At 33.9% G+C, this 13,194-nt stretch overlaps 1 protein-coding gene and 1 long non-coding RNA gene across 2 annotated transcripts in view; one reads left to right on the top strand and one right to left on the bottom strand.

Annotated features, from left to right (window-relative positions):
- The window catches only part of LOC128163629 (uncharacterized), a 29,740-nt gene extending 16,827 nt beyond the window's left edge, over positions 1–12,913 (top strand). The window contains exons 4-5 of the mRNA XM_052827257.1: positions 12,125–12,216; positions 12,444–12,913. Coding sequence (XP_052683217.1) covers positions 12,125–12,216; positions 12,444–12,566 — 215 coding nt within the window. The 3' untranslated portion in view covers positions 12,567–12,913. The remainder of the gene's footprint in view (positions 1–12,124; positions 12,217–12,443) is intronic.
- On the bottom strand, positions 1,188–10,119 carry LOC128163632 (uncharacterized). The gene is made up of 4 exons (XR_008240841.1): positions 10,064–10,119; positions 4,205–4,869; positions 3,981–4,092; positions 1,188–2,633 (listed from the first exon to the last, which is right to left on the bottom strand). It is a non-coding gene; the product is annotated as an uncharacterized LOC128163632 (long non-coding RNA).
- Positions 12,914–13,194: the final 281 nt, after the last annotated feature.

Below are 13,194 nucleotides of genomic sequence, written 5' to 3'. Positions count from 1 at the left end.
ATAAGGGTTTTGTATTTATTCGGAAATAGTCACAAAAGGGGGCTTTGACTAAGAGTTTGACCAATTAAAGCTGCTTTTTGGAGTGGAGTTAGCACTGGTTATGTTGTGTATTTATTCCTGAAGAGTTTGAAAAGGTGCTTTGTCTTTAAAGATTAATGAAACTGTATTATCAGAGTGTGTTTACTGTGGATTATTTCGAGGTGATATGGGACACCTGCCGATATAATGTAGATAAAAGAACATAATAAGTATGTCTTTTATAAAAATTTTGGAAATGCAAAAATTATAAAAGCCCGAGCGGATTCAAACTCATGAGTTCCATAGTCTTGGTACACCTCTCACCCAAGAAAAATATTAAATCATACTCGATTTTATTGTTTATTTCAATCGGTAGTGCGTCATAAAATGGAGGTGTCCCATAAGACTCAAATAGTATTATATACGACTAATTACACAATCTTTCTAGATGTAAAGGGTTCTTACAGAGTAAAATTCTAGTATGTAATAGATCTCCTTTGCAATTTAATCTGAATATCACAGAGTGTTTTGATTCGATAGAATATTTTACTACAAATTGCTCTGTACTTCAATGTTGAATGCAAATGATGCTTTAAATTTTTAAAGAAAGCAATTGATTATTTGGTATTTCAAAAGGTGCATAGTTTTGCACATGGACTCTAAAATAAGCATACTTAATCTTTATATTTCTGAATTTGCGATCACTTCCTTTACGATTGATTTTATGAAGGTGTGAAATCATGGAAAAATTGGTATTATCATTGGTATATACAACTGGTATAAAGCAAACTAAACAGAGAGAGAGAGAGAGAGAGAGAGAGAGAGAGAGAGAGAGAGAGAGAGAGAGAGAGAGAGAGAGAGACTGTGTGTGTAAAAGTCCAATCACTGTGATTTTCCAACCATGTTGTCATTCCCTATGATGTAAATGCAAGATACCACAGTATGACATGTTTAATTTTCCCCTGCAATGTTACAATAAGAGACTTTTGACATACTAGACCATTAACCTGGCATTATGTTATACCGTACTAAATATTAAGTTCAATTTTTTTTAAGATTATAAACATGTTGTTATGCTGACCAATTTCATAATGATAACACGACTGTGTAAATATATGAAAATATAATTGTGCAGGAATGCATGCAGATAAAAAAAAATCAATGGTATTTATATTTTTTTTATTATAAAGTAACTAAATCTAATAATGTTACACTTTATCATAATCATTATGAATATTCTTAAGATAATATTTAAAACAGCATCAAAGTTTAAAATATACAATGAAACACACCAGATGCCCCTGGAAGGATTTCTGGATCCATGCATATAATTTTTTTATACATAAATAAAGACAGAGAGCACCTGTGAACAATATCTGTAAAATGTAACAACTATTAAAAATAAGTCAGTTGAAATTTATTTTACACTGTATCAAATTGTATCATATTGCTTTTTTCTACCATAAATAAAAAGGTAAAAAATGATGAAATTCTTGACTGTAATATAAGATTGTAACATAAAATATGGCAACTGATCTTTTTTAAAATCATAATTATAAAATTTGTATAGCACTAAATATAATGAAAATACCCATAAGCGCTTTAACATTAAAATGCATGTACAAATAAATGATATTTAACTGACATAAGTATTAAAGATTAATCTATAAATAGAAAAATAAAAATAGTAATAGTAAAAGTTCTAAATACTTTAAGGCTTCTACTGGCTTAACAAAGAATTAAAACAATGGAGTCATAAAACAGCCCAGAAGAAAAATAACCCTTAATATTGTTAACAGTAAAAGGCCATCCTAAAAACAGTGAGTCTTTAGATAACTTTTAAACATGGAATTCTCAGAGCGCAATGATCTCGCTGGGATATAAAAATTGGCAAGGCCTTGAATATAAAAAGGAGACATGCATAGAGGCTTTGAATACAGTTACAATACTGTTTTACTGGGACTGGAACTCTACTGGCAACCAGTGCAGAGAAATCAGGGTTGAAGTATTATGATCCTGCTTCATAGTCCTCATTATTACGCTAGATGCAGTATTCTATATTCTCTGAAGTCTTGATAGGGTGCCATTGCCCATAGTTTTCGAGAACATTGTAGAATTTAGGAGCTAAAACAAATCCTTGTGGAACTCCAAATATTAGCTCATAATCAGATGACACAGGTAAGATAACTGCAGCCACAGGTACCCGGTATTTGATATCTGTTGTTAAGGTAAGATTTTTATCCCCCAAAAAGTGTCGCCACATATGCCAAAGAAAAATTTAAGGCAATCAATGAGGATAGAATGGTCGATCAAGTCAATGTCTGCAGGGAATTCCAACACCAAGAGTACTGCACACGAGATGGAATCAATGACACGACGTCAAGATGCACCTTAACTGGAGAGCTGTTTCTGTGGATTAATGATTGACTCTGTATGCAGATTGGTAAATTTCATGTACTATATTTGACACCAAATGGTCTTCTGTGCGCTTGAACCACTTTTCACAGAAACGAGATGAAAGGGAGTTCCGCACTGGCTCGTTCGTTCACCATTCCTCTTACTGTTGATCCTACTAAGCTGTGGATATTAGGAGATGTCATACGAAACACTGCAACCTGAAATATATTTTTAAACCATCAATGAATAAGGTTCAGATATAAAATTTAGATATCCTCAATACTGAACTACTGTATACCGGTATGTTAACTATATACCTGTATTAACTATAGACATTATTGAAATGGTGACCATCCCAAAGGGCCCTGCTCAAATAATATTGGACAATAGGATGAAAATTAGTATTTCAGAGAATTTTGCTGAAACTTGACCTGTACTGTAACTTACTTAATAAATTTTCCAGCTGGCATAGAACTTTTAATTCAATCTCATTACCCCTTACCATACATACAGGTATTTTTGTTCAATCTGAGCAAGATTAAGCAACTGTTTATAAGAGATAAGTTATGACCTTCCCATTAATTTGGTTCAGTCACTGCACACCATTAACCTAAAAGCTCTCTTTATGTGGAGAGGAGAGAAAATATGCACCAGACAATTCTGGAGTCATATCATTCTGCTATGACCTTCACATTTGAGCTTGAAACTAGGTTTAAAGTCTCTGAAACATTCTACTTTTTCATTTTCTGTGCGCTCACTTGTGCTCTCCGCTTCGCTCCGTTCGCACTCACCATGCACAAAGCGCTCACAGTGTTAGCTCACCAAGTTTTCACAAAGCGTTCGCCTTGCATTCTATGTTCACTTATCGTTCAGTCAGAATATATTATATTGAGGCTGATAACAATACATACATATAGTTTATTTGCTATTTTTTCCTGATTAATGATGAAACCCAATGTAAGGATAACTCCCAAGGCACCCCAAATAAATCGTTCATCTTGCGTTCACATACTGTTACCCTTCACTTTGCTCTTGCGTTTGCACTCTGTTTCCACTCTGGGTTAATTCATTCATCATTAACCATTCATAAGCGCTCAGACACCAAATTCCATTAAGTGTGAGCTCACTGTTAAAAATATTGCACAGCATACACTCAATGTTCACGTGGGAAAGTAGAACGTTTAAGGTCCATGTTAATCCTTTGACCATTGGCACTCTGTGAGTGAAGTATGAGCCAGACTAAGCCAAGGGGAGAGAAGATATTAGATGGACAGACAGACCAAAGAATGGACCGACTGATGAATTAAAAAATTATAGAAATTTATGGTTCATACGCATATAAATGGTTTATAGCTTATAATTTCATAAAAGTTAGAACATTGGCATCACACCTTAAATGAATAGTGTGTAGTTAATGTTACTATGACAGGTAAATCTCTAATAGATCACTTATCAATAAATGTAAAATTCATCATAATTTTTTGCAATTTGCAATATAAAAAAAAAAACACCAACATTTACTGTTACCAATCATTGAATAAAATTTATATTGACAAACAACTTACTGGTATTGTTTTCCACAAAATACTATCAACAAACAATTTCTTTTTGCTTGAAAACAATCTCTAGTAGCTGTTTAGGCAGTTATGATGAATGATCATCAAATGGCATTGGGATCTGTAAGAAAAAAATTACCTCGTACAATTTGATTAACATATCAATATGTATACAATTAATGACTTCAAATATGTTTTGATTGAACCACAAGGGATAGATGGTATACACTTACAAAAGATGGATTTCTTTTATGTATCTGTCAGCTTGACACTCTTATGTATGCCAATCTCTATAAATAATGTTCCGCTTCTTGTGCTTGTTTCAGATCGCCAAATGTCTCTAACCATCTCAAAATGTTTTGACCCTGCCGGGCAATGACATTCTCCAATCTACCACTTGATGGACCTGACATCCAGCAAAGATCTGGATGGTGCCAAAACCAGGAAGATGACCTCTCTGCTTTTTCTTCCAGTCCTCTTATTAGTTTTTTACATGCTCTTCCCAATTGTTCTTGTGAGCAGCTTCGGAGTTCCCCATAGATTGTGCAGGGAACCCTCTGCAACCAACCTCTATTAAAGACAGTCAAGAGCACCATCTTTGCAGTCTGCCACCAAGTCTGCATACTTAAGCATCAGAGTCTATTAGTTTCATATGTCTCCTCACAATTTTTCTTACAATGACACTGTCAGCTATATTGCAACCAATGTCTTTGACTGCTGGAACACTAGTATTGTGTCTGGTTGTATACAGGTTAATTCAATGATGTTGGGGACAACTAACTTCCCATCAAGATCCACTTTGAGCTCCCCGTCAGGCTCTCTATCCAGCATGTCCCATAACCTGCATTCGTCTTTGCTTGATATCTGCTTGTCTTAATTTTATCCATCGCCCCTCCATCTGAATACATATAAAATAGAAAATATGGGTTAAGAATAAGGATTTTCATCATTTCCTTCTTGCAACGTACTGACGTGAGCAGATAAAAGATTCCTCTAACGTATAAAACCAATTTCAAAAATTTGAGAGCATTTACATTTTAAAAGTAAAAGACCTTCTGATTCATGCTTCCCTCTCCCTCTCCTCCAGGGAACAAGGACATCATATCAATTACATACAGTGTATTGATTAGAAACCTTGACCTCAATGGTCAAACACAGATTGCAATAGGTCACCTGAGTTACCTTTAAATGATGCTGTTACCAAGATGTTTTAATTGATCTCTTCTTTAACATATGATAAATGATGTGTGGGTTCAAAGTTCTTGATATACCAATACAATTTGTGTGTTAAAATAATTCTAATATTATGTCTTGTGATTGATACCTTCTTAGATAAAACTGTACTGTAAATCCACTTTTTTTCGCAGTGAATTTATTTCGTGATTAACTTCTGATAAACTGCCTTATCCATATTCATGGTGTTATAACCACCATACAACAAGGACTGGTTTGCGGCATGAAATATTTGCAACGACGAAGTTCTTGCTAACCTTGTAAAAATTTCTTAGACGTGAAGAAAAAATATTAAGGTTGCAATGGTCCTTGGTCTTATGAATGGTATAATGAGACCATTTAGATTAATTGTTATGATCAACTGTGCCCTTATTGAGAACATGACATGACGTGTTTAAAGCTTTAAAATATTACCTTTATGATATGGCAGATGTCAAACTAACTAGAAGTATATATTTTTGCCTAAAATAATTAAATCAATTAATGTGGTTAAAATCAATCTATAATATTTACATCCACCAAGTATAATTTCATCTATTTCTTACGAAAATTGATTGTAAATCATATAACTGAGAGGACTGAAATCGATTGGTCTAAACCTTTCAATCATAAGAAAAATCATGGACTGCAAGAAATGACCATGATGATGTCAGACTCAAATTCCAATGTAAAAGTAATCATCCATATGCACGAAACACTCCGACATAATTCACACGCTATTACCGGTATGTCTCTTCCTGTTTTAATTGAGACCTTAAAAATGTATTTATTACAAAGAAACCAAGCTGAAATTCATTTAGAACACATCTGTCAAAAATACTACGTCTGCAATCACATATCCTTATTAACATTAAATGATGACTGGGCTGTGTTGATTGCATAATCTATTTGAAAATATAGATTGCTTACTTTTTCCTGTACAAACATCATTGCGTTCAATGCGTTGCAAGGTTAAATAAAACCTGAATGATTGTTCTAAAATTTTTGAACATTTATCACTGGAGGTCCATATATACTGCCTGTGATCAATTCCAGTGTAATAAGGGAGATAAACACAAAAAGGGAAATAATTTGATCTAGGCATACTTGTTAAGGTACCCCACTACACCTACACTTATACTTTTTAAGACACTACATCACAAGATGGCTTTTTAATTTTTTAAAAACTGTTTATATCGTTCGAGTGGTTTGTATATCGTCGTAGCTCAGTGGTTAAAGTATTAATATTGGGCTTCTGGGCCGCATATCATGAGTTCGCTTCCACCTGGAGCTTTTGTTCATCTTAACTGAATTAAATTTTTGAAAATGTAATTTTTCATCCAAAATCGCACATTTTTTTGCCTATAGTGATCCACCTTAAAGCTATTTTGTTTTTATTCTACATTATATGCTTAGAAACGAACATAAATATATTTTATCTAAATATTGTTGTTAGAATTATATTTCATTATAATTTTGGAAGTCTTTAAAAAAAATAACAAGAGTTATCTGGTAAATAGCTAGGGTTTTCTCTTGAAAGCATATGAGGTAAATAGAGTTATCAGTATTATGTTGCTTAATAAATTTCTAAATACTGATCTCGATCTATAATACTTTCCAGTATCCAAAGAACCATTTTATGTGATTTACATAATACATGTACAATTTAAGATGATCAACAGATTGATTTATTTCATTTTAGGTCAATGGTATTTAACCAAAATTATCTATTTATTAATAAATAAGACAGTTAAACTGATGAAATCATTTCTTTTGAAAAAAAAATTCATTAATTTTACATAGGATATCAGTCAAAAAATGATTTTCTGAAAGTCCGATTCCAGGCTAAGGCTGATATACTTAATCTATGAAAAAGCACCTTGTAGCAATGGCCTTAGCTTTAATTTATAAAATTAAATAGACAAGTAGGTCAGGACAAGTGAACTGGGTAAAATTTTATAAGGACCTATCATCTGATAGTGATACATGTTCAAGAAATATGAGAAAAATCTGTACACATTTTATTTATGTAATGGGGTATGGATCATTACCTTAAGATGTGTATCAACAATAATTTAGGTAATTTTACTTACTCTCTACGATAAAATTATTAATATGTAAATTCATGTACGGTATAAACAATAAAATACGTTTTATAATGATTGATGTGGAATACATGAAAATTACACAATGGTGCCCAAAGAACTCGTGAAAATATTTTTAAAAAAATCCTATCTCACTCATGAACTAACTTTCCATCCAACCACAAAACATTGAATATCCTAATGAATAAAATCAAAATAAAAAACAAGAGGCCCATGGGCCACATTGATCACCTGAGCAACAATCAGCTGTATGGAGTCATACAAAAATTTTGGACAATGCAGTAGGAAAGATGCTTGTATTTTGACAAAGTTTTATAATTTTTCTCAAGATATTCATGTGTGAAACATAAAGCCTCTATGGTAACAAGATGATTGTTAATCATATCATATTGGCTAAAAAAGATTACCGGTATGAAAGATTTTTTTATATTCATTCCTATATAAAAATTTGATTCTCCATTGTGGCCCACTTTCACCCCCACGGATCATTGAATCATCACTATCTGTTGATGCTTTCCAAAAAGTAACAGCATACCTGGTCTCTCAGTTTTGGGATTGAACTTTTTATAATGAATTTTTCTCTCTATATATTCCTATGTAAAAATTGGACCCCCTCATTGTGGCCAAAACCAACACCTGGGGAATTTGAATAACCACTACCTTGGAATGCTTTCACACAAGTTACAGCATTCCTGGCCAAATGGTGTTTTTGAAGAAGATTTTTAAAGACTTTTTTCTATATATTCCTATGTAAAAATTTGACCCTCACCCCATTGTGGCCCAAGCCTACCCAAGGAATTTTGAACAAACTTAAATTTACACTACGTGGGACCGGTTCAACACAAGTTAGAACCATTTTAACAAGAGCTTGGACTTTGGGTAGTTGGTGTCAAACGTCAAACTACAATGTGACGTAGGCCTGTCTAATTCATTGTATGCCACTCAGCCATTGCTCTTTGAAATTAACACGATTTGTCTGGCTTTTGAGCTAAGACTACTCAATCGGTGTATATTTCACCTGAAGCCAGCGTCATTGTTAACTTCTTTTGATGCAAGAAATAGATAGTAACGTCCTACTGAAAGTCCAAGGCCTTGTTAAAATGGTTCTAAAGCATTCCTGGCCTATTGGTTTCAAAGTAGAAAATGTTTAAAGGGGCATGGTCACAATTTTGGTCAAAATTTTTTTTTCGATTCTAATATTTACAATGCTTCAGAAAGGCATTTTTAATACTAGGCTACTGAAATTTGAGTCTCATTTGTTGAGTTATAAGCGAGTTACAGAGCTTGAAATTCTTCGCTATGTAAACAAAGCGTTTGTTTACATTTTGAACTTTGAAGGAATAATGTCAGTTTTAAACCTAAAACGATTGTGTTAAACGTTAGGAACTGTATATCTATGCTTAAAAGAAATAAAAAGATAGACAAATAAGCTGGAAAAAGATTTTATACTGGTATATGGAACCTATGTAAACAAAAACAGGGCACGAGCCTTGTTTACATGACAAAGAATTGTGAGCCCTGTATCTTGCTTATAACTCTTCGAATGACTCTCAAATTTAATTTCGTCATTAGAAATGCATTTCTAAAGCATTGTAAATAATAAAAGCATAAAAATAAAATTTGACCAAAATCGTGACCATGCCCCTTTAAAGATTTTTCTCCATACATTCCTATGTAAAAATTCAACCCCTAATTGTAGCCCCACCTGAGGCACCTCAGCCCTTGAAATCATGAATCTACATTACCCGACAAGTAACAGCATTCTTGGCCTATTGGTTTTAAAAAAAAAGATATTTAAACATTTTTATACAGTATTTCTATGTAAAAAAAAAATTAACCTCTATTGTAGCTCCTGGGGATCATGATTTCAACAAACTTGAATCTACGCTACCTGGAGATGCTTCCAACCAAATTTCATTTTTTCTGGCTCAATGGTTCATGAGAAGAGAATCTTTTTTAATACCAAAATGTCAAAAATTCTTGATTTTTCTTCTCCTGAAAGAGGATGTAACCCTTTATTTTAATAAACCCCCTCACCTAATGATTCTTTGTACCAAGTATAAGTTGAAATTGGCCCAGTGGTTCTTGAGAAAAAGATGAAACTGTGAAGAGCTTACAACAACAACAAAGATGACAACAAAAGACAACAGATAAAAAAAGAAGCTCATTTGAGCCTTTAGCTTAGTAGAGCTAAAAAAACTCAGTTCACATCTGTATTTCATGCCCCCCCCTCCCCCTCCCAGGACAATATTTTTTGTATTCTGCAGCGGGTTTGTCTGAATAAAGGTAACCCATTAGACCAAAGCTACATGTATATATGGTCAATGCCCCAATATAGCCTCGTGGATTCCAATCATCTGATAAATGAATGACATGTAGGTTACAATGTGCATGCGCGGATCGAGAAATTTTTTCCAGGGGGGGGGGGGGTCCGAAGGATAATTGTGTTTGCCAGGGGGGGGGGGGGGGGTCCGAGGCATATTTTCGCGATAATTTTACTATGTAAATTTAATAAATTTTCATTTTCCAGGGGGGGGGGGGGGGGGGTCGGGACCCCCCCTCTAGATCCGCGCATGAATGTGTACAAATAGATCCATTTCCCAAAAAGAGGGATTATTTACAATGTGTTTGAACCACCTTGAAACAGAAATGCCAACGTTACACCTCCACAAATTTGTGAACGATATGGTACAGATGTATATAAATACGATATTAGTTTGTTAAAAATGTTTTATATCCATGAAAATATATGAAAACAACTATTTTATGCATCACCTTTTCTAGGAACGTTGCTGAATCCGAAGGTCAAAATGGAGGAAGACGATCCCGACTACATTGTACGGGTAAAGTGAAAAGTCAAGATGTTAACAACGGGGTGGGGGGGGTCTTATTTTTAATTCATCATTCAACTTGTCAAATGTTGTTGTTTTTTTTACATTTTGAATGATTTTATTTGTATTAAGAAAGTTTCATTTAAATCATGTACTCTATAAAAAACGTAAATGTTGTACATATTAGCCTATCAAGTTTTCCTATGTATCATGGATTGCAGTACGGTTTGTATTCCGTATTATAGAGAAATTGATTTATGAATAATAATTTTTTTTAATCATTTCATTGTTCTGTACAAAAGCACATACTGAATTATTTTTAAATCGGGTTCGTCCATAAATTGCGGCTTGCAGAGCGTTGTCTTCTTCTAACAGTTGTTTTCAATCCGTCACGGATTCTTTTTCTAACAGCGCTTTATCAAGTCTTGCTCTTCGCATAAGGCCTATATACGGAGACAAAGTTCTTTTACTAAAAGTCTCTTGTCAATCTGTACGGAACCACGGAATTCCGTTGTCTCCTACTAAAAGATGAAAAAACTTGATAGATTTCTTTTAGGAAAAGATGATAACTGTAAGGATCGGGTGGTAGTTCTATAAATTTACACTCATGTTCATATCAACCAAATATTCTCCACCTTCACCATTGTATACAAGGTCTGTTATTATAAAGCTATGAGAAAAATGGTCGCGTATCAATGTTGTCGCAAAACAAGTTAATATACCGGACGTCGACATTATTAGCAGCGATTCTTCCATTTTGTTTGATTTACGAATGGCATTCATAGAAAAAAATGTTATCCCGAAGGTCTCATCAACGATTGAATTCGTAAAGCCAAGAAATATGATAGATCGGAATTATTAGGCAGTAAACATCAGGAAAAAAACCAGTGATATTATTCCACTTGTGCATACCTATAATCCAAAGAACCAGAACATAACTCCAATAATTCATCAACTAAATAACATCTTCATTAACGGCTAATCCACGAAAGAAAATTTACAAAGATGTGAAACTCATTACCAGCAGAAGTCAGCCTAATATTTATACGAATATTGTGCACCTCCCATTTTGAAAACAAACACATGGTTACTGAGTGTAGAAACCCACGATGCGGGACCATGTCGTCATATTACAGATGGATCTTAGTACAACCTATCGGAAAAGAATTCATCGTAAAGACGGACATGTCGTGTGACAAATTTTTTTTAAATGTAATAACATTTCCAGGTTGCTATGAGTACTTTATTGGCGAAACGAAAAATATACACTGAATGTTGATATACAGTAAAACACGGTTATAGCGAACACGCTTATAATGAATTGACGCTTACAGCAAAGTGATTTTCATTTCCCCGTGACTTAATAACAAGTTGTAAACATGACGGATGTAACGAATTACGCTTATCACGTAGTAATATTGCCCCTCCTGGGACTTCGGTATAATCGTGTTTTACTGTATTCAATTTAATCTCAATTTCCAAGGAATGCCCTCAGTAAATCAAGCATATTAGAAGAATCTTCACCAGTTAGATCAAGGTCCTGTAAATTAACTTTATTTTGCGGCAACATTGGTTCGCGACCAAAATGTAGATTGCTATGGAATTATTTAAATTCATGAGAGCCAATTTTCGTGGATTGTAGGATTTTTGCTTTATCGTGGGAATGTAATTTTGTGGATGCGTCGGGTTTCAGTTTTAGTAAGAAAACGTTTTCTTTCAAAAATCTTTTGTGGAGGATTTGAATTCGCGGAAGAGGGCTATCCATGAATGCCACGAAAATTTAGCCATTAAGAAGTCGAATGATTCCACAATGTCTGGAATAGAAATACCAGAGACATTTGATGTCTGGCTCGCGGCGAAAACCATAAGCGACATGCAACGAGGCTTTCGCGAACCTTTGCAAATTTCTCGCGAGCGAATCAAATTTGGGTAACAGTATTTCCTAACCGGCAATCGAACTAATACTCTGAAGTTTGGTTCATCTTTCTTTGATCTCTTTTCACAGGCGGACGTATTCATTTGAGCTCAGACACGTACAAGCTTATCAAACAGACAGGGATATTTACGACAGTGCTTAGAGGTGTTGTTACGGTCAAGGTAATCTATGTCTTTCAGCCAACTACATGCAAAGCTGCAATAACCCCAAAAAAGTCGACCTAGAACTTTCTCACGCAGCTTGCAACGAAATAGTATTCTCTCCTTGTCGATAAACCAAGTTCACATATTATAAATGTTAGATGTCCACTGGAAAAAAACATTTTTTTTTTAACTCAGAAAGTATTAGAAACATTTTAATATATAATAATTTGTTTTTCTTGAATCAGGGAAAGGGTGAGATGACGACATACTGGCTTATTTCTTCCTGTCAGAGCTCTCAGGTGAAAATCCGGGAAATAGTGCAGGCTGAAAATAGCGGTAAAACGCGCGGAGGAGTACAGTTTATATAGAGAGAAGCACTGTCTTTTTGTCAAGACTATTGATAATGGAGCAAGATTTACACATTTCATTGATTTCGTACCAATAAAATGAACTGAAAAAGTATACGATTTCTTAATGATGTTCCTGAGACAGGTACATGTTAAAGGTTACTGTAAGGTAACTGATATGTAATTGACATGTGACTGAAAGGTTACTGATATGTAACCGACAGATGACGGAAAGGTGACTAACAGGTAATTGAAAACTACGTGTAACTAAAATGTGACTGAATTGCATACTTCTGTCATTTTGTCAAATCTTTCAGTTTCATGTAACATCAGTTGACTTCATTCTGTGTCTTTTATCTTGTACAGTGTAATCAACAACTTCTTCTTTTTTTTTTTTATAAAATACATTATTATTCGTGTTATGAGATGAGATTTATTTATATCTTTTAAAATTAAGTTATAATTTCAAATATGTCTTTTTTGTACGATTGGACTTAGATCGGCGATTATACAGAACAATTATATAGCATCAGTTCATGCAGGTAAGGTTTCAAAATAGATTGAAGTTTTGACAAAAATTAATTTTCTTTTTATTAAAAAGGTCATGATAGAATTTCATGAATTTTTTTTCTAAACATCTGTGATTTTC

This window comes from Crassostrea angulata, chromosome 9 (assembly GCF_025612915.1).
Source record: "Crassostrea angulata isolate pt1a10 chromosome 9, ASM2561291v2, whole genome shotgun sequence".
Taxonomy (NCBI): Eukaryota; Metazoa; Mollusca; class Bivalvia; order Ostreida; family Ostreidae; genus Magallana; species Magallana angulata.
The sequence above is the reverse complement of the archived record's forward strand: the minus strand, read 5'-3'. Positions and strand labels throughout refer to the sequence as shown.